This window comes from Staurois parvus, unplaced genomic scaffold (assembly GCF_062004578.1).
Source record: "Staurois parvus isolate SC_StPar_1 unplaced genomic scaffold, SC_StPar_1.0 ptg000059l, whole genome shotgun sequence".
Classification (NCBI taxonomy): domain Eukaryota; kingdom Metazoa; phylum Chordata; class Amphibia; order Anura; family Ranidae; genus Staurois; species Staurois parvus.
Window position 1 is genome coordinate 1,859,636 of NW_028317855.1, and position 22,179 is coordinate 1,881,814.

The 22,179-nt window shown below is 45.5% G+C and overlaps 1 protein-coding gene across 1 annotated transcript in view; it reads left to right on the forward strand.

Moving 5' to 3' along the window:
* The window catches only part of CEBPZ (CCAAT enhancer binding protein zeta), a 119,909-nt gene that overhangs the window by 4,629 nt on the left and 93,101 nt on the right, over positions 1 to 22,179 (forward strand). Inside the window, exons 3-5 of the mRNA XM_089668542.1 lie at positions 12,750 to 12,981; positions 14,417 to 14,531; positions 21,061 to 21,149. Of these exons, the coding sequence (XP_089524668.1) occupies positions 12,750 to 12,981; positions 14,417 to 14,531; positions 21,061 to 21,149 (436 nt within the window). The remainder of the gene's footprint in view (positions 1 to 12,749; positions 12,982 to 14,416; positions 14,532 to 21,060; positions 21,150 to 22,179) is intronic.

Sequence of the window (22,179 nt, forward strand, 5' to 3'; positions counted from 1 at the left end):
CATTATATTACCACACACCCCTGTTACTAACCTTCAGGTAGTTCTTAAGTGCAGCACATTTACATTGTGTTGCAATGGTTGCAACAAAGAAACTACTACCATATTGTTTTTAACCACTTGCCATCCTGAGGATTTTCCCCCCTTAACGACCAGGCCTTTTTTTTGCTATTCGGCGCTGCACTATTTGAACTGTTAATTGCGTGGTCATGCAATGCTGTACCCAAATGAAATTTACATCCTTTTTTTCACACAAATAGAGCTTCATTTCGGTGGTATTTGATCACCTGTGTGCTTTTTATTTTTTACGCTATAAACAAAAAAAGACCTAAAATTTTGAAAAAAACACAATATATTTTACTTTCGGCTATAAAAAATATATAGTAAACTCAAAGTTAGTCATAAATTTAGGCCAAAATGTATTCTGCTACATGTTTTTGGTAAAAAAAAATCCCAGTAAGTGTATAGTGATTGCTTTGTGTGAAAGCTATAGCATCTACAAACTATGGTATAGATACTGCAATTTACGCCATTTTTTTGCTATACAGCACTGCAATAGTTTAACTGACAATTGCGCGGTCATGCAATGCTGTACATAAATGAAATTTATGTCCTTTTTTCACACAAATAGAGCTTTCATTTGGTGATATTTGATCACCTGTTTTCTTTTTATTTTTTATGCTGTAAACAAAAAAAGACCGAAAATTTTGAAAAAAAAATATATTTTCTCATTTATGTCATAAAAATATCCCAAAACCTCATATTTCATCATAAATTTAGGCCAAAATGTATTCTGCTACATGTTTTTCGTAAAAAAAAGATTCCCAATAAGTGTATATTGATTGCTTTGTGTGAAAGTTATAGCATCTACAAACTATGGTATAGATAATGGAATTTACACAGCTTTTAGTTTGACTGCCTATCACATTTCTTGAGGTACTAAAATACCAGGACAATACAAACACCCCCAAATGACCCCTTTTCGGAAAGTAGACACCCTAAGCTATCTGCTGAGATGCATATTGAGTCCATGGAAGATTTATGTTTTTCCACAAATTTCTGGAAAATGACAAAAACTTTTTTTTTTTTTGCACAAAGTTGTCACTTAAATTATATATTGCTCAAACAAGCCATGGGTAAATGTGGAAGTACACCCTAAATACATTCTGCTACTTCTACCGAATATGGGGATAACACGTGTGAGACTTTTTGGGAGCGTAGCCACATACAGGGGCTTGAAATCCAATGATCACTTTGAAAGCCTGAAGGTGCGTATCTTCCTTATTTCACTTCCTCACTACCTATCACAGTTGCGGAGGCCCTGGAATGCCAGGATAGCACCAAAACCCCCCCCCAAATGACCCCTTTTTGGAAAGTAGATACCCCAAGGAATTTAAAAGGAGGCATGGTGAGTATTTTGCAGATCTAATTTTTTTCTCACAAGGTTTTGAAATATAAAAAAAGAAAAGAAAAAGTTTTTGTTTTCTTCATTTTCCAAAAACTTGTGGCAACAAACAAGATCTGCAAAATACTCACAATGCTTCTTCTCAAATTCCTTGGGGTGTCTACTTTCCAAAAAGTGGTCATTTGGGGGGTGGTGCTATCTTGGCATTTCAGGGCTTCCAAAAACTGTGATAGGTAGTCAGGAAGTGTAATGAGGAAATAAAGCCCTTTAAAAACCTGAAGGTGCCTATTGGATTTTGGGGTCCTGTACTTGGCTAGACTGCCAAAAAGTCTCTCATATGTAGTACCCCCATACTCGGGAGAAGTAGCAGAATGTATTTTGGGTAGTAATTCCACATATATCCATGGCATGTGTGAGCAATAAATCATTTTAGTGACAATTTTGTGTAAAAAAAAAAAAAAAAAAAAAAAATTTTTGTCATTTTCCAAAAACTTGTGGTAAAAAAATAAATTCTTCTATTGACTCAACATGCCTCTCTGCAAATAGTTTGGGATGTCTGCTTTGCAAAAAGGGGTAGTTTATCCACATAGTCAGGAGAAGCAGCAGAATGTATTTGGGGGAGTAATTCCACATATACCCATGGCATGTGTGAGCAATACATTATTTAAGTGACAATGCTATAGCCAGTTTCCTGGCTACCTAACATTTTTCAAGACCCTGTGTAATTATGTACCCTGAACTGTGCCTTGCTGTACCCTATACTAATACTCCACTAGTGTGTGGTAGCGACGGAAGTAGTCCTTGAGGCAGAGACAAGGTTGACCATGACAGGAGGGACAAAAAAAATTGGGTGTCACGCCTAACTCCATGTCTGCTACAGACATGACATCTTTTTTGGGGTGCCTTTTGGGTTAGGGTACCAGGAATGGCATCGGGAAAATGCCTCTCATGCAGCTGGCTAACTGCATCTGGGTTGGGGGTTTGGGGCATAGCACCTTCTGGATACAAAAGGGCCATGATGATCTCTTCCTGGAGTTTTAGGAAGGATCCACTTCGTCCAGTTGCTTTGTAAAGCACAAAAGAGTTATATAGAGCCAATTGAAATAAATAAACAGACACCTTTTTTTTATACCAGCGTCTGGCTTTTCGGAAAACTTAAGTATGGCTTCAACAACTGGTCGTTGAAGTCCACCCCTCCCATATTAAGGTTCTAGTCGTGGACACAGAGGGGCTTCTCAACAACACCAGCTGCCGTGGTAATTTGGATGGTCGTATATGTGTGAATAGAAGACCGGACGAAAACATCCCATTTCTCCTTCCACTTCACTGCGAGCAATTCCTCATTTCTCAAGTAGGCTTTTTCCCCCTTTCTAAGACAGGTATTTACAAGCTGTTGGGGGAAGCCCCGGCGATTAGGTCGCACGGTGCCACATGCACAAATTCCAAGATTGTACAAATGTCTAAATAGTGGCACGCTTGAATAAAAATTGTCCACGCATAAGTGGTACCCCATATTTGACACCAAGTCCCAAACTATCTTGCCACTGCTCCCCATGTAGTCGGGGCATCCGGGGGCTCCAATTGACTATCTTCTCCCTCGTAAATTTGAAACGTATATGTATAGCCTGTTGCCCTCTCACAGTTCTTATACATCTTGACCCCATATCTGGCACGCTTGCTGTGGATAAATTGTTTGAATTCAAGGTGGCCAGAAAAATGAATGAGGGACTCATCAATGCAGGTGATTTATGAGGGGCCGTATTTTGTGGAGCCGGTCAAATTCAGGGTCACCCCGAGGACGACAAGAGTGTGTTGTTATTGAAATTCATAAAATGCATTATATTCTCTATGCCTGGCCATGGCAGCAGCCAGTCAACCTTAGTTGACTTTTTTTAGTAATGCCCATGTTGAGGGTTAGTCCCACAAAAACTTTAAATTCGGAAACGGTAATGGGTTTCCATGCAAATGGTCTGGCAAGGTTTGAATTTGGGTTGTGCATATAAATTGCTTTGATCCACAATGAATGCATACAGATCTTCTGTGAAAAACAGCTCCAAAAAATCAAGGGGAGTATTTAAATTTGCTGTTTCCACCTGAATTCTGGGTTGGGCAGTGAATGAGGGATGTACGGGTGCTGCAGAATTTGTGGGCTGCCAATCAGGATTTGCAAGCATGTCCGAAAGGACACTAGGGGCTCTGTGGCTCTGTGGGCCTGTGTGCGAATTCTTGGTGGCTGTGGGACACTACTTGTGCTCGCCACCGCACCAGCTTGTACTGCACTTATGGGACTCACCACAGGTTATACTAGGCCGCTGGTGCTCGCTAGTTCACCAAAAAGTAGAGCAGCACTAGTACTTGCACTCTGCTGCATATGAGAGTCATCATGCGTTTGTAACATCTCAACAACCTGGGAACAGGGTTAGATATGCCTGATCTTAGCAAAATGTATGGCTCAAATTGCACCGCACAGAAATCGCATGTGATTTGCACAGCAATGCGATGCAATTCCTTTGTGAATCTCATGCGATGTGCCACACCACATCCGTGTGAACCCGGGCTGAGTGAGGAACAGCGAAACTCTAAAGTGAGGTTGTGGAAGAACGTTTCATGTCACAGGTTATACACCATGGCAAGACTGAGCAAAGCAAATAGACACAAGCTAGTTATACTGCATCAGCAAGGTGGCTCCCAGGCAAAGGTTTCAAAGCAGACTGGGGTTTCAAGATGTGCTATTCAAGCTCTTTTGAAGAAGCACAAAGAAACGGGCAATATTGAGGATCATAGACCCAGTGGTCAGCCAAGGAAGCTTAATGCAGTAGATGAAATGGTCATCATGCTTACTTCCCTTCAATATCATAAGATTTCAGTAGTGCCATCAGCACAGAACTGGTGGAAACCAGTGGGACCCAGGTACTCCCATCTACAATCTGGAGAAGTCTGGCCAGAAGTGGTCTTCATGGAAGAATTGCAACCAAAAAACCATACCTCTAATGTGCAAACAAGGCTCAATTATGCAGGAAAACATTGGAATAGGGTGCAGAAAAAAAGGCAGCAGGTGGTCTGGACTGAAAAATTAAAATTTGAACTATTTGGCTGTAGCAGGAGGCAGTTTTTTTGTCGACAGCAAAACATAGTGGGAGGTTCCTAGCAAGTTTGGTGCTGCAATTCTGCAAATGGATTTGGAGATTTGGTCAGGATCCATAATCCATCATGCCATATCATCAGGGAAGCGTGAGATTTTCCCAAAATGTATTCTGCAGCAGGACAACAACCCCAAACAGAAGGATTTGAGGCAGCCTGAATCCACAGAAGTTCTGTGGTTAGTTCTCCAAGATGTCTGGAACAACTTACCTGTCTCGTTCCTTCAAAACTTTGTGCCTAGAAGAACTTATTACAATTATTATTATTATGATGCAGTATTTATATAGCGCCAACAGCGCTGTACATTATAATGGGAGACAGAACACGAGACAGCACAGTAACAATACAATACGCGAGGGGTTAGAGGGCCCTGCTCCTTGGAGTTTACAATCTAGGAGGGAGGGGATAGTGGTACAGGAGGAAATAGCTGTGGGGGATGGAGTAGTAGGAAGAGTGGAGGAGATTGGCAATTAGGGGAGGGCGGGGTAGGCTTCCCTGAAGAGATGGGTTTTCATGGTGCGCCTAAAGGTGAGGAGGGTAGGTGACAGTCTGATGGATTGGGGCAGTGAGTTCCAGAGGATGGGAGAAGTCCTGGAGATGGGCATGGGAGGAGGAGACCAGGGAACAAGAGAGTAGGAGGTCTTGTGAGGAGTGGAGAGTGCGTTTTGGGTGGTAGATGGATATCAGTTCGGTGATGTAGTTTGGGGCAGTGTTATGAACAGCTTTGTACGTCAATGTTAGTAATTTGAATTTTATGCGTTAGGCAATCGAAAGCCAGTGGAGGGATTGGCAGAGGGGGGTGGCGGATACGGAGCGGTTAGTGAGGTGGATGAGTCTGTCTGCAGAATTCAGGATAGACTGAAGCGGGGATAGCCTGTGTTGAGGTAGGCCGATGAGGAGGGAGTTACAATAGTCAAGTTGTGATATTATAAGGGAGTGAATTAGTTACTTTGTAGTTTCTGGAGTTAGGAACGGACGTATTTTGGAGATGTTTCGGAGGTGGAGTCTACATGAATTTGTCAGCGATTGGACCTGGGGCTGGAAAGACAAATTGGAGTCTAGAATGACACGAAGTACTCTGGCTTGCGGGGTGGGGCTGATAGTGGCGTTGTTAGTCGTGATGCAGAAGTTTTGGGGGGGGGCAGGCTGGCGAGAAAACTAGGAGCTCGGTTTTGGCAAGGTTTAATTTGAGGAAGTGGAGTGACATCCAGTCTGATATGTTGTTCAGAAGGCTAGTGATTCGGGCGGAGACTGAAGGGGTGAGGCGAGGGGTAGAGAGCTAGATTTGAGTGTCATCGGCATAGAGATGGTAGTTGAAGCCGTGGGAGTGTATCAGTTGCTGTTATGCTGTTTTGTTTTATGCTGTTATTACTTATGCTGTTTTGAAGGCAAAGGGTGATTACACGTAATATACAGCATCATTTACAGCACTTCTTCACACCTACCTAAAACTTTTGCACAGTAGTGTGTGTATATAAGTTCTTTTTCTCAACAGAGAACTAGTCCCTGGGCCATCTGCCTTATTGTAGATACTCTGCTCCAGTCCATGTAACCAAAGGTTTCCAGATGTGCTCAAATATAAAATGTATATCTTTTCTTATAACTAGTTGTTTTTCACAGGTATAGAGTATTTGAACCAATCCAACAGCTTTGGATGGGTTAGGACAGGCCTTGAATTTCCACTCGCCTGCTCGCATTTGGTGAGTGGAAATAATGTGGGGGCTAGTGTGTGCTGACGCGCTGTACAAGACAGGAGACAGGCAGCGGTACGCTGGGCTGTATATTATTCCACAGCAAGGAAGGAGCGGGCGGGACCATGAGCTCCACTGACTCTCTGACCAATTCTAGAGCAGTGGGTGGGCTCCACTCCGGTGTACAGGGACAAGATGGGTGTGACTTGGCATGCAGTGCTGACTTAGTAAAAGGGACAATGCCCCATGCTTGGTGTCAGTGGGAGGAATGGTGCCCCATGCTTGGTGTCAGTGGGAGGAATGGTGCCCCATCATTGGTGTCAGTGGGAGGAATGGTGCCACGTCATTGGTGTCAGTGGGAGGAATGGTGCCACGTCATTGGTGTCAGTGGGAGGAATGATGCCACGTCATTGGTGTCAGTGGGAGAAATGATGCCACGTCATTGGTGTCAGTGGGAGGAATGATGCCACGTCATTGGCATCAGTGGGAGACAGTGTCCCACTGCTGGTGTCAGTGGGAGAAATAGTGCCCCATCGTTGGTGTCAGTGTTAGGAATAGTGCCCCATCTTTGGCGTCAGTGGAAGGAATAGTGCCCCATTGTTGGTGTCAGTGGGAGGAATAGTGCCTCATTGTTGGTGTCAGTGGGAGCAATAGTGCCTCATTGTTGGTGTCAGTGGGAGCAATAGTGCCTCATTGTTGGTGTCAGTGGGAGGAATAGTGCCCTATTGTTGGTGTCAGTGGGTGGAATAGTGCCCCATAGTTGGTGTCAGTGGAAGGAATAGTGCCTCAGCTTTGGTATCACTAGAATTAGTGCCTCAGCGTTGATGTCCCTATTGATGTAAAGCACAAATTTTCCTTTTATGATTACATTGTTGTTACTATTTATTTTTGTAACTTCTGAATAAAAAGTTTAATAGTGTAATTTAACCACTTTCCCGCCACCCTATAGCAGAAATCCTGCTACAGGGCAGCAGGACTGCGCAAACTCACGGGTATATATACGTGCCCGAGGACAGAGCCTTGGGGGACACGGACAGAGAGGGGGAGGTGGCAGTGTTGTAGGTGACGCTGAAGGAGCGTTGGGAAAGGTAGGATGAGAACCAGGAGAGAGCAGCATCCCTGATGCCAAGTGAGTGCAGTTTGGCAAGGAGGAGAGGGTGGTCAACAGTGTCGAAAGCCGCGGAGAGGTCGAGGAGCAGGAGGATAGAATAGTGGCCATTGGCTTTGGCGGTTAGGAGGTGTTGGTGATTTTAAGTAGGGCGGTTTCGGTGGAGTGCAGGGGACGGAAGCCAGACTGTAGGGGGTCAAGGAGGTTGTTATCATTGAGGTGGGTGCTTAGGCGATTGTAGGCCAGGTGCTCAAAGAGCTTGGAAGTGAAAGGCAGGAGGGAGATGGGTCTAAAGTTGTTAAGGTTAGTGGGGTCAAGGGAGGGTTTTTTGACTATGGGGGTGATGTGTGCATGCTTTAGAGAGGAGGGGAAGGTGCCGGTGGAGAGGGAGAGATTGAAGATATGGGTGAGGGAGTGAATGATGAAGGGGGGGGGGGGTGACCGGAGGAGCTGTGAGGGGATATGGTCCAGGGGGCAGGTGGTGAAGCGGGCTTCAGTGAAGACCTTAGAGACCTCCTCAGAGGTAGTTGGGCTGAAGGAGTGGAGTGTTGGGGAGGTGATGGTGTGCGGGGCATTGGGTATAGTGGGGGGTAGTGCGGCTATGAGGGGAGGGTTGAGGTGTTGGAGGAGGGTGGGAGGCTGGGTGGAGAGGTGGATTGTGAGTTGACAATGTCCTTACGGATTGCGTCAATCTTGTTTTGGAAGTGATTGGCAATCTCGTGGGCGGTGAGTGAGGTGCTGGGTGGAGGTGGGGGGGGAGACAGCAGGGATTTGAAAGTGGAGAAGAGCCGGCGAGGACAGGTGGAGAGGGTGTTGATAAGGGTTATGAAGTAGGCTTGCTTGGCGGCGTGGAGGGAGGTGGTGTAGGCGGCTTTGTAGAGGGAGAACGCGCGAGGGGATCTGGTTTAGCGCTCCAGGGCGCGACTGCGTCGTTTGAGGCATTTCGTGTGGTCATTTTGCCAGGGTTGAAGCGGTCGGGGTCTAATGCTACGTGTGGTTAGGGGTGCCAGGGAGTCAAGGGCAGCTGACAGTGAGTTGTATGCAGTAGTGGCCAGGTCAGGGCATGACAGAGGGAGGATACTGTCATACAGACGGTCAGCTGCCAGGTGGAGATGGGACGGGTTCAGATTGTGGAGGCTGCGGTCACCTGTTAGACGCTTCCAGGGGGGGGGGTAGTTGAGGGAGGGGGAGATGGAGAATGTGAGGAGGTGGTGGTCAGAGAGGGGGAAGGGGGTGTTAGTGAAGTCGTGGGGGGTGCAGAGGTGAGAGAAAACGAAGTCCAGGGTGTTTCCATTGGAGTGGGTGGAGGACTGTGTGTGCTGTGTGAGCGCGAAGGAGGAGGTTAGAAGGAGGAGTTGGGAAGTAGCCGGGCTGTTGGCGTTGATCGGGATATTGAAGTCGCCTAGGATGATGGTCGGTAGCTCAGGGGAGAGGAAGAAGGGAAGCCAGGCGGCAAAGTCCTCTAGGAAGGGGGATGCGGAACCAGGAGGCCGATAGATTACCGCAAACCTTAGGGGGGTGGGAGAGAAGAGCCGGATGCAGTGGGCCTCGAAAGAGGAGAAGGATAGGGAGGGGGGGTTAGGGAGGACCTGGAAGGTCTTCAGCGGGGGTAGGAGCATACCGACCCCTCCGCCTCTGCGCCCGTTCGGCCTGGGTGAATGGGTCCAGACGAGGCCTCCATAGGAGAGGACGGCAGGGGGGGTGGAGTCAGTGGCTTGAAACCAGGTTTCGGTGACCGCTAGGAGGTTGAGGGAGTGGCAGACAAAGAGGTTGTGGATGGTGGTGAGCTTGTTGCAAACCGAACAGGCGTTCAAGAGTGCAGCCGAGAGGGGAGGGGTGGATGTGGGGAGGAGGGGGACAGATATGAGATTGAGGGTGGTTATGGTGGTTGGCGTGAGTAGGGGGGTTGGCGTGAGTAGGGGGGTGCCGGGAGGGGGAGTGGGGGGATGGGGGGCTAGGGTTCGGGGAGATTTCACCAGCGGTTAGGAGAAGGAGGAGGGTGAGGAAGGTGGCATGGGAACGGGAGGTGCAGGAGCGCGTGGGTTTGTTGGTGGTGGCATGTGGGTCGGCGGGGGAGTGGAGTATCAGGGGGAGGTGGTGAGAGCCGTAGAGGGGGGAAGGAAGAAGTGAGGGTGCGATGTAGAGCTGTTTTGGGGGAGTAGGGGGGTAGAGGGAGGCAAGTTTGGGGATGGAGGAGAGGAGAACGAGGAGTGCAGGTGGCATGCTAGAGTTGGCAGAATGCTGATCGGGTCGGAGAGGAGGAAGGTTTCAGTCAGGATGTGAGGATGGGGAGAGTCCGTTATGCCATGTCGGAGTTCATCAGTGTCCAATCGTAGGAGGGGAGTGGGAGTGGTGGGCGGCTGGGGCCGCAGCTGGCTGGTTGCAGTCTGTGGGTGCTGTAGGCCGGCGTCCGCGGGTGTTGTGGCACGGCGTCGGTGGGCACAGTAGTGTGGCGGCTGGACGAGCCGTGGGACGCGGTGATTGGAGGTGTTGGAGGCCCGGCGTTAAGTGCACGGCTTCGGGAGGTGGTGAGGACCCGGCGTCAGGAGGCGCAGAGGACCCGGCATCGGGAGGCGGTGAAGGCCCGGCGTCAGGAGGCGGTGAAGGCCCGGCGTCAGGAGGCGGTGAAGGCCCGGCGTCAGGAGGCGGTGAAGGCCCGGCGTCAGGAGGCGGTGAGAGCCCGGCGTCAGGAGGCGGTGAAGGCCCGGCGTCAGGAGGTGGTGCAGGCCAATGTCCGGAATGGGCTAGGCATTGGTGGGCGCCTCCGTCAGATGGAGCGGGGCTCAGGGCTGTACGGGGCAGGGGCACGGTTGAGTGGAGCACGGTGTGGAGGAGATGTGGCAGCAGTGGCTTCCCCAGTCGGGGCCGGTGGCGGCTTGCCCTCTTTGTGCCAGCGGGGGTGATTGTTGTTTCCTTCAATCTGCGGGACCCGGAGCGGGGCGTCGCGGCAGCGATCCTCAGCCCTTCGTGGTTCGCGCTACTCCGTGGTCTGCTGCGGCTGGTAGGAGAGACCACGGCTTCAGGGGTCGTGGTAGGCCAGGAGTCGCCCGAGTTTTGCCAGAGGGACAGCGCGCCGGAGGGCGGGGTTGTGGGCTGGTGGTCCCTGGTTCGGTGGTGGGCTTGCGATCCCATGTGGGATAGTAGCCTAGGGTCCTTGGTGGTTTGCAGTCCCTGGTGGGTAGTGGATGCCCCTTATTGTGGCCCTGGTGGCTTGCGGTGTGATGGCGGCTGGGCCCTCAGGTGGGTAGTGGGCGCCCCTGCTTGGGTCCCTGGTGGGATAGTGGCGGTCCCAGGTGGGATGGTGGGCTTGCGGTCCCCGGTGGGAAAGTAGCCTAGGGTCCCTAGTGGCTTGCAGTCTCTGGTGGGTAGTGGGTGCCCCTGATGGAGTACCTGGTGTCCTGGAACGTTAAGGTGGAAGCGGACCCCTCCCGGGTGTCTGTAGGATCGGTGGGGATGGTGGCAGCTTCCCCGAGAAGCAGAGGCGTCCTGCCGCGCCCACGATTCCCGCCGCGATTCCGGGCACGGCCAGTAGGAAACACCGCGCAGGCCTCAAGCCGCTTCGGCCCGTCGGAGCTCCGCCGGAGGGACGGTGGGTCCCGGGCCCCTTCAGGGTGTTGGTGGGGACCTCGGCGGCAGGCTCAGGGGCCTGGATGGCAGCGGATAGCAGGGGATGGGGTGCAGGGCGCCGGAGCTGGCGGTCATGCGGCTGCTCCGGGCGCCATCATTTTTCAGAATAAAATAAATAAGGCAATACCTCAAAATAAATGGAATAGACTTATAAAATTAAAGTTTTATTACAATTTTTTCATGAAAATCCTTTTTTGAACTGAAATGAGCTCACCTACACACACTAAACTCGATTCTTCTTCCCTGTGAGGCTCCTCTTTGTGCATTTACGCTTGTGAGTACATCTGGAATGTCTCTCTGAAGCATCCAACAGTAGTCTGCCATAATTGTAATGCTCCATTTTCCCTGGTATCTCCTTTCAATCTCTTTAATGTCTTGGTGGAATCGTTCACCTTGTTCCTCACTCACAGCTCCCAAATTTTCAGGAAAGTAGTCAAGGTGGGATTGGAGGAAAAGCACTTTCAAACTCATCAGGCAACCTAAAACTTGAAATGCTTTCAGCATTCGTCCGACAATCTTTTTGTAGTGAGGATCTTTGTTATTGCCTAAAAATTTCTGTACGACTTCTTTAAATGCAATCCATCCTTCTTTTTGAGGATCCATCATGGTATTGACAAACTCTTGATCAACTATAAGCCTTCTAATGTCTGGTCCAACGAACACACCTTCCTTCCATTTTGCCTTCGACAGGCCTAGAAACTTGGTGACCAAGTATTTGAAGCATTCTCCATCTCTTGGAAGTGATTTTACGAATTGCTTCATCAATCCCAATTTTATGTGGAGAGGTGGTAGAAGAACTTTATGGGAAGGTACCAGATTTTCTCGGAGGACATTTTTTTCACCGACTGTTAGCACCCTTGGCTGCCAACTCTTCTTGGTCCAGTGATTTTGTCGGTCTCGACTGTCCCATAGACACAGAAAACAAGGGTATTTGGTATCGTATCCCACCCACTGGATTCTTCAGGAAAGATTAACTCCTTCTACCATTAGAAGCACAGACTCCGGGATGAGCCTTACACATACAGCATGCTGCTGAGTATCCCAGTAGTCAGACATGTCACTCAGAGCAGCACTTGTATTCACCCCCTTTGCAGGGGGGGAGGGGCAGAGATTGTTTACCTGCAAATAACAAAGGGCCAGAAGAGAACTAGGGAAATTAGGAAATATAATTTTTTTCCCTAAAACTTGCTTAGCTTATGTATTGCTGACCATCAGATTTACAGTAATATATTTTTTTTACATAACTTGGACAACCCCTTTAAGGTTTTTTTTGGCATTTTATATCTTAAATGCACTTATGTGAATTAATTAAAAGTAATTTGGACTTTAAATTTGGTTAAAACCCCATAATATAAAAAAATACCAAAAATTTAAAAAATTTGATAAATTTGAAGACAATTTTGCATTTTGTGGCAAATCATGACGTCTAGAAATTTTTTCAATATTTTATTTGTTTTCAGCACACCAAAATACATAGAAATTAGATGAAAATAATCAAACAGCTTTTTAGTCGCAGACCTGTGTAATTGAAATACAAAGTGGTATTTAAAGTGGAACTTCACCCAGGAAGTTTGGCTCCATCCTCCTTCCCCCTCATAGCCTTCTTGGACACATTACAGGTTTTCGCATGCCCAGTTAAAAACTGGCTGTGATGTTGGAAGCAGGCGACAATATTTGTAGCTGCTGACTTTTAATTTTTTTGCGGAGGAAACTGGAGCTCCTGTTTAATGTATCATTTTATATTTAAAGGTACGCTTTAATTTTCAATTTATGTTAACAGAAAACTTCTGGATCCTGGATTGGCACAAGGCTCTAAACAAACAATGTTTCTCAATCTCCTCTATAAATCTTTGAAAGCAGACGTGGCACTGAAGAGGGTAAAGGCATTTGTGAAGAGGTTACTGCAAATCACCTGTTGCCAGAAGCCTACTTTCATCTGTGGAGCATTATACCTGATCTCTGAGATTATTAAAGTAAAACCTGGACTGAAAGTCTTGTTGGAGGAAAATGGGGTATGTAGCTACTTGTAATATTAGGTTATTATTCTTTGTGTGTCAGTATACTGTAGGTCCAATTTTTTCTGTTGGCGCTTAAAGTGTTAGTTCACCTTTACAGAAAATGTTTAATGTAACTGAACCCCCTCCCCATCTCTCCCTGTCCTGCTGTACTTCAGTCCCATGATCCTGCTCTGTCAGGTACAGACATGCTACTCTACCTGTTGAGGGATTTGAAAATTCAGCGCTGTTTGGCATCTTCACCCTGGGTCCTAGATGTCCTGGCACTGGTAGCATTAGCTACATACAGTATACAGCACTGTGTTCGAGCAGCAGGATGAGATCTTCCCATCCCATTCCTGGGATGAGAACTTCCCTTCAGCCATTCACAATAAGGTTTTTATATTTCTGAATGAATTTCAAGGCTTTCTGTGCTTTACTTAGGTAGAGATTGTGATGTCATCTGGCTGCCTCTCCACCACAGCCAATAACAGGAGGACTTGTATTAATTCATAAAATACAAAGCTTCCTGTTAATGGCTGAGGATTGCGCAGCGCTATTGAATTTTGTCCCCAGACCTCTGTCAGAACTGATGCTACATACAGTGTATACAGGGCTCACAGCAGGCTTATCTGTTAGTATATAAAATAGTCTGACTAAGCCAGCTTGTCCCAAATAAACTATTTAAAGTCATAGTAAACCTGGAGTTGGGTTTTAACACTGATAGGAGTACTTACGATGGTCAGTTTTTATTCATTTATTTAAAACTATTTTTTTCCAAAGGAAAAAGAAAATGTTTTCTGTAACAGCTCAAAAAAGTGTTAGTGGCAGTTCAGCTTTGATTTATTAGCCAACGTTTTCTATATCTTCCAGTGTGTCTAACATTACCCTCTCCCTGACAATGCTGCTTATCCAGAGGTGTCTGTTGCTCCTCTGTCCGGAGTGAATTGTTACTGGCAAGATCACCAGTTTAACTCCAAAAAAGGATTTTACAGTAGGTCAAAAATTCTTTGCTGCACAATATTTATAGTAGATCATAAATTGTGTTTTATGTCGCACAATATTTACACTACTGTAAAAAATACACTTGCACTAAATATGTTGAATAAATGGAAACCAAATATGTCAAGACTCAAAATTGCAAGTGCCTGTGAAACAGCAAAAAACTACTGTGCACAAAATTGTCCCTAGGCGATGCTTTAAAAGCCTTTACAGGTTATCAATATATAGTTAACTGTAAATGATGGCCCTAGAGTTATTTCTGTTCCTTTTGGTGTTGTGCGACTGAACTCCATTTATACAGGATCCTTTTCAGGGCCCTTCTAAGGGTGAGTATGCAAGCAGCTAAAGCTGCACAAAAATATCACAACAAGACATAAGAGCCATTTAGCATGTGGTCTGTGACTTTGTATGTAAATACAATTAAAAGAGAGAATTCTGTATTTTGTTTTAGGAAATAGATGAAGAGGAGCATTTTCATGACATTCCAGAAGATGAGGATAATAATGAACAGGGCAAAACAGAAGAATCAGAAAATGTTGCATCTGTTTCTTGGATACATCAGAATGGTAAACTTGATAGGTTTTATATTTGTTTTACCTGTTTAATTCTAAAACATAGCAACATGCATTGTAGTAGAGTTGCAGGATTCATATAGTCTCTTCTCCTGTGCCTGTGCATGGTGCCACACAGATCTAAACCATCTCCATAAACATATTCAGTTATGGCCTTTAGCACAGTTATTGAAAGATGAAAGTATACTTTTATTTAAAATGTATGCATATTACCAGGGCCGGTGCTACCATTCGGTGAACTAGGCAGCCGCCGAGTACGCAGCCACGGCTGTTGGTTTCCTTACTCTTCACCAAAGCTGCATCTAGGAGAGTACTGGGGTGGGCTACAAGCCCACCTACTCCCAGGCTGGTTTTTCCATGGACACTGTGCCTGGCCACTGGGTGCCTTCCCCCTGGAGCAGTTAAGCCTGCAAAGGAGAAATAACAGCAGGATGCTGGGAGGTGTGGGCTATGCTCTCCTCTCCTGTCAGTGGAGCAATCCTCTATAAAGCTGATGATACAGGATCTCTCTTACATCGGCGTGTTTGATTCATTCCTTGCTGCCAAGAGATGAGTGGTCATTGGAGGATATAAGGGGCAAACTGTGTACAGCCCTATCCAGGAGTGATCCTGTGTTATCTGCTGTATGGAGGGATCGCTCTACTGACAGAAATGAGAACACATCACAACTCACACCTCTACCTGGTTTCCTGCCTGTAAGGCCACTGAACCTGTACACAATGAAAGGGGGGGGGGAGGGGTAACAATCATTGTTGGTGAGATGAGAAGTTTGTATGGAGGGAATGGTTATTGCTGCCAAAGGAGGGTCAACCAGTTATTAAGTCCAAAGGTTCACATACGTTTTCCTCCCTGTACTGTGAATGTTTACATGTTATGTGCAATTAAACCATGGCAACATCTAATGTTTGTGTAGTATTATGTTCAGCAGACTGTGTTCTTCTATTGTTTTGACTTAGATGACGTTCAGAGCACATTTTATGCCCAATTCATGCAAAACTCCACATAATCCCAAGGGGTTCACATACTTTTTCTTGCAACTGTATGCTAGGAGAAGGAATTTGTGCTAGGAGGGGTGAAGTAAAACTACAGGCAAAGTTTTATTTTTGTGTGTTTGTTGTGGCGGAGTTGCAAGCAGTTAGTCTCGCCTAGGGCACAAAATGATCCAGCAAACCAATAAATAAAATAGAGTAAATAAATAGATTTATTATTTATAATTACAGGTACTTACATTGCGCTGTCAATTTACGCAGCGCTTTATATATATATATATATATATATATATATATATATATATATATATATAAGGCCATCAGATACCTAGGGGTCCTGATTTCGGCTGATCTTAATGCTTTATGTTCTCTTATTTATTTACCGTTACTTTCACATATTCAAAAAGGAAACCTTGAGGGAAGTGGTTGTTGGACGTAAACTAGTAGGTCGTCGGCGTATAGGGATAAATTGTGGTGCGCAGAAGAAGTATGTATGCCCAGTATAGAGTCTTTAGCTCGTATGGCTCACGCAAGATGTTCCATTACTAAAACAAAGAGAAGAGGCGAGAGGGGACATCCTTGTCTGGTCCCATTCGATATGGGAAAGGACAATTACATCGTACCGTTAACCAGGACAGACGCTAAGGGGCTAGAGTAGAGGGATATAATCCGAGCGAGAGTCCGCGAGTCCAAACCAATCTGTTCCAAGGCAAGACGGAAAAAGCGCCAATCAACGCGATCAAACGCCTTCTCAGCGTCAAATGAGAGTAGGCAAGCCTTTAAACCGTGTTGTTTGATGTAAGAGATAAGATGGATAATTTTGGAAGTATTATCCCGTGCTTTGCGACCCTGAACAAAGTCGACCTGGTCTTGATGGATCAAGGTTGGTAGAAAAAGGGAGAGCCGGTTCGCTAAAATTTTGCAAAAAGCTTAACATCCCTCTGAGGAAGTGTTATTCACACGAAACGCATTAGAGAGGTGCCCCTGACCTGTGTACTTATACTACAAGGCTATCCTGACTGACACCCTGGTGGCCAGATCTTATCCTGGATGTAAGTTTTATCCGTTATCTGTACATGCTGAATTTTTGCAAATTAAAGAAATACTACACTATTAGAAGCTTCTCTGGGTCTCATCTATTTGCATGGGAGCCCGCTTTTGAAGGTTCCTGCTGGTTTGGAGTGATGTGTGACTCCCCCCTCCCCCGCTGATGATTTTCTTGGTGGATGACTTACGAATATACCTGGATTGATGACATCTTGTGGCTATACCTGTAGATGACATCCTCCTGATATCACAAGTCCAGAGTACCAGGAGCGGGTCTTAATTGCTCCATGCGCACCTCATGCGCTATCTGGTTAGTGCATTATTTGTACGTTCACAAGAACACAATAGTCACGACTATTTCTGACCATGGATTGTTTGGACAATTGCACCTTATCACTCTATCTCACCATTTAATATAGACTGAGTTTTTCTCGCTTATACTATTGTGCAATTTATGTAAAAGTATGCCAAAAGACATGGTGTGGATAAAACAAACAATGAAGGGCCCAAAGCCCCTAAGGCTAGGGCCAAAGGCATCCCCACCCATCACGGCAAAACCGCGGTGGCGATACCCGGAGATTAGCCACAGGCCACAGCCTCAGAACCTAAAAAAAAAAAAACAGAAAACCAACAGGCACAAATACAAGGTACTGAACCAGTAGAGGTAACCATCAGAATGTGCAGGAACTGTAGAAAGAAGTAAAGGGAGAGGCCTCCCACTTCACGTAGATAAGGGGTCATCCCTCCGGAATCTGTTGAGAGGAGGATCTAGAACGCTTCTTCTTGCGATCTGACCGCTGCCAGGGAGAGTGGAGAGGGAGGCCTGGGGTCGGAAGTTAAAGGAGCCAGTCCGAGAGGGACACCTGGGGCAGCTCGAACACACCGAGAACTGTAGGCAGGTCTCCAAGGGTGCGGAATTGGGCAGATTTACCATTCTGCGAGGCGTGAAGCTGGAACGGGAACTGCCACTGGTAGCGGATATGCCTCTCTTGCAGCATCTGAGTGAGAGGGCGCAGAGCCCTGAGTATAGCTAGAGTCTGGCGGGAAAGATCAGGGAGGAGCATCACCGGTAGTTCGTTAAATAGGATGGTGTCCTGCGTGCTGGCCGCACGCATAATGGCGTTCTTGACCTTAAAGTAACGGACCCTGCATAGAGTGTCACGGACAAAAGACGGATCAGGATGTCTTGGGCCCATTGTGCAATGTATGCGGTCCAACGCAATGTAGGTGTCTTTAGGTTGCTGGAGTAGTTGATTGAAGATGGCTGTAGCTGCCGCGGCCAAATCTTTAGGTTCAACGGATTCGGGTATACCCCTGATACGGATATTGTTACAGCGGTTCCTATTCTCAATGTCATCCTACTGGTACATGAGCTGTTGTATAAGAACCGCATGGGAGTTAAGGGTCTCTTCGTGGGTTTGTAAAGCGTTACACAGACAGTCAGCGGTATTTTCAATCTCTTCCATACGCACACAAATATCTTGTTTAAGATCACAAATTTCTTGCTTATATGTGCTTTCAATACGTTTCACACATTGATCAAAATCTGCCTTTGTAGGAAGGGATTTGATGTAGGTGTGCAGGGATTTCATGTGGGACTTCAGATCCCAGCCATCCTCAGAGCAGAGAGATGCTGGGGAGAGGCTGCAGGATACCTGTGTGTCCTGGGTCTGCTGAGCCTGTTGGAGAGAGTCCCCAGGAGGAGAGAGAGAGCGCACCGAGGGCTTACCCGTCCATCTGCCAGGTGGGATGAGGAGGGAAGAGGTGCTGGCGCCATCTTGACGGCCAGGGCGCCCGAGGCCTCTGCCCCGGATTGGGTGACGAACCGGCTAATACTGCCGCCGGGCCGGCCCCCCGCTGCTCCCCGGGGGGTCCAGAGATGGTTTTTCCCCATGTGGGGTTGATGCAGAGGCCTGTGAGGGAGAGAAGATGCCTGTAGTGGAGGACTGGGTCAGGAGCTCAGCAGGAACGCTGCTACGGCTCCATACGCCAGGCCACGCCCCCCTCTTTTGTTTTTAAAAGCCCCCCCCCGACATTCCTAAAATCACCTCCAATTTAAATACAATTGTGGTTTAAAAAAAAAAACATTTTTATCGGGACAAGTAGATTGGGGCCCCGATTTAGTCCCTGGACAAGTAGTTTTTTAAAGAATTTCAACACCCCTGCTACTTTAAGTAAAGTAAATTTATAAGCCTTCCTAACCCCCCCCCCCCCCTCCCCATTCCCCTCTGTGCAATGCTATCCATCAAGAAGACCTTACTATACAAAGACTGGGACAAATACAATTCTAGGTTGACCAAATAAAAGATTCACACTCATATGAGAGGGTACAACAGACTGCAATGATGCCTCTGGATTAGCTATGATGTTACAAGTCAGGTAGGTTCAATATGTTCAACTGAGGAAAAAATAACTAGGAAGTGGAGAAGGCCACATGGAGACCACCTGTTATCCTCACCTTTCTGCACATGTATTGGAAATTCCAATATCATCATGTGTTTTCTACTAATTGAGGCAGATCATTAATCTGTCTAATTAAACTAAGAAGCTGAAAGTCCCCTATTATACGCTTAAAGATCAGTGGTAATTGCAGACATGCAGCTGAACTATACTTTTTGAAGTTCTATTTATGTAAGTGATTTTATAAAATGGCAGTTCTAAATTAACCAGTCCCTTGACCAAAAGGTTAAAAGAGGGAGCAGTTGTTTTTCTCCATTTTGATATAATTGCCTTATGAGCATAAACAGCTAGAAGAGGCTTTTTCTTTTACATTTAGAAAAATAAGAACTGCAGACTGACTGAAATAGCCAAGATTTCACAGCTTAGACAAACAGCCTACATGACAGTGGGCAGCCCTGCAACATCTCTCTGCAGCCTGGAAGATTTTGATGGGTATCTTCTTAATTAAAGCAGAACTCCATTACAAAATAAAGATAGCAATTATTTTCCTGTTAAAAAATGACAAAAAGGGTTTTAGCTGCAATATATGCCTTCAGTCCAGAAATTTCTCCTGCATTACTTGTTTTTTTGCTATTAGATATTGTCCGTCTAATGGGCAGCATCATTCATCCCAATTTTTTGAACCAAGGTCATCCTGGAGCTGCCTCAGCCTGTAATTGGAAAGTAAGAGAAGAAGCAGCACAATTAGGGGCACTTCTCTCTGTCACTCTGCTCTCTTCACCTATCAGCATGTTGTTTGTTAGTACATGAACTTATTGGCTCCTTCCTTTCACATTGCAGCCCTCATGTAATGGTACTGCAAAAAGCTCATGCTGAATCAAATTCAGGTACTTAACACTACTTGCATTTAAAGGATACATTGAATGATGTAGTAATAAATGCAGAGCTGCATTAATTAGTGTCATGTACTGTATATCTGCCTAGAATGTTAAAGTAGCTGTAAGGGCCAGTTCACACCATGCTTGCATCTGAATAGTGTGATTCACATGTGGTTCTGCACTGTGCGATTTCAGCCCATTCATTTTAAATGTGCTGAAATTACACTGCACTGCACCAAAAGTAGTGCATGCACTAGTTTTTAAACCGCACTGCAACCAGATCTCATGGTACAAAAGTACCATGTGATCCAGTGTGGGCAAATGCATTCAGATATGGACTTGGTGTGAACCCGGCCCTAAAGGCAGAAGATTTTTTTTTTTTACCTTAAATGATAAGTTCACCTTTTAACCAAAAATTATAAATGCAAATTTTTTTTGGAGGTAAAAAATATGTGCTGTTATTATTTTTTGTTTGTGGAGGCTCTAAAGCATTGCACCAGCAATCCGTGGTAGTTCATTTAAAACTACAAACTGACAGCTGCAAAGGCTGCTGGGACTTGTAGTTTTTCCTTTCAAAGAATATTGTGATTGAGTGACACAGCCGGGTGGGCAGAGCCCCATCTGGCAACCTTTTAAAATTGTGACAGCTAGCAGGGAGTTGAAGATCTCCCACTAGCTGTCACAATGGGGATTGGGGGAGGGGGGTAGGGTGCAGAGAGGCCGGTCTGATCATAACCTGTTACACCCTGAATATGGATGTAACATGTTACAAAAGGTGAACTTATCCTTTAATGTATGCTCTGTATTAAGGTAAAAATCCTTGTGTCCAGTTCCCTCTCACCCCTCCTAAATCCTTATCTGAGCCCAATCTTGATCTAGAGCTTTGCCTGAGAGAAGCGGCTTTCTTATCTCTCTCTCTCCTCACTGGACATGGAGGCAGCAGCAGGAGCCATTGGCTCCTTCTGTTGTCAATCAAATCCCGTGAAAAGGGAGCAGAGGTAATTAGGCAATGCAACAGATGGTAGTTATGTAGTACTTTTTTTTTTTTTTGTTAATATTTGACATGCAAATATACCTGTTTTATACTGACAAAAATATTTAATTTTGTACACTAAACACATATCCAAGGTTTATTGTCCTTAGGGGTGTTATATTGTCTACTTAATGCTTAAACATTTGGTTGTTTTTTTTTTTGTTTTTTTTTTACAGGTATTAGTAATGTGAATCATTATGATCCTTTGAATAGAAATCCTATATTTTGTGGCGCTGATAACACTAGCCTTTGGGAGCTCAGAAAGGTATGTATATATTCTCTGAGAAAGAAACAGATTATTTCCCATTGCATTTATCATTTTTGATTTGTTACTATGTTTACTACGTTTATTTACATTTTATATTGTAATTTAAGAAGAATCCTAAGAAGTACTAGGAGACTTTGCTAGGTGCATTTAAGCATGAAGATATACTGCTTCCCTATGTAGAGTTGTCCCCTAGGATAACGTTTATAAATTGATAAGGAGGTGGTGGGCAAATTATGTTGTTGCTAAATTGTTTAAAAGGCATAACTTATTCATTATGTGCATTAATTTAAAAAATGTTGAGCTGACATGGGAAGTTGTATCGTGCAAAGGAAACATGAGGAGGCACAAACCACAAAATAATCAAAAATGCAAGAGAAATGGTAATGCACAGTGTCTATGCAAACGTAAAAAAATTTATAGAGATTATAACAATTTGTACAGAAAAAGAAATGTGGTACTTACAGGTTCCATACATACTCTAAAGGGTCCATACAAATATATTTGTATATATTCTGAGAACTACACCTAGTATACAACACAAGAGAAGTGATGCTGCGTAGCATCCTTATATTTAAATGAGAATGGGTGGAAATTTTACGTCTTGGTTTCAAAACAAAATTTGATTACCAGTGTGAAAATCAGTAGGTAACAGTGTTGAAAGAGTAAACAAATACCACCACAGTATACCTCCTGGGAGAGGGAGGCAAATATGCTGACAAGGATCAAGTGGCAGGAGGAAAAAGACACACCTGAAAAACTCACCAGACTTCCATGACCCCTTTCTAGCAAACACTGTGTCAACGTGCGCTTTTATCCCCTAGGGCAGGAGACTCCAAACAAAGGGCCAGTTTACTAGCTTTCAGACTTTAGGAGGGCTGAACTGTGGCCATTGGGAGTAGAAATTTTCCTGTGTCATTGGAGGTAAACCATGCATCTTTGGCATTAGGGGAGGAATAGCGCCCTATTCTTGGTGTAAGTTAGAGAAATAGTGCCACGTTGTTGGTGTCACTGGGAGGTATAGTGCCCC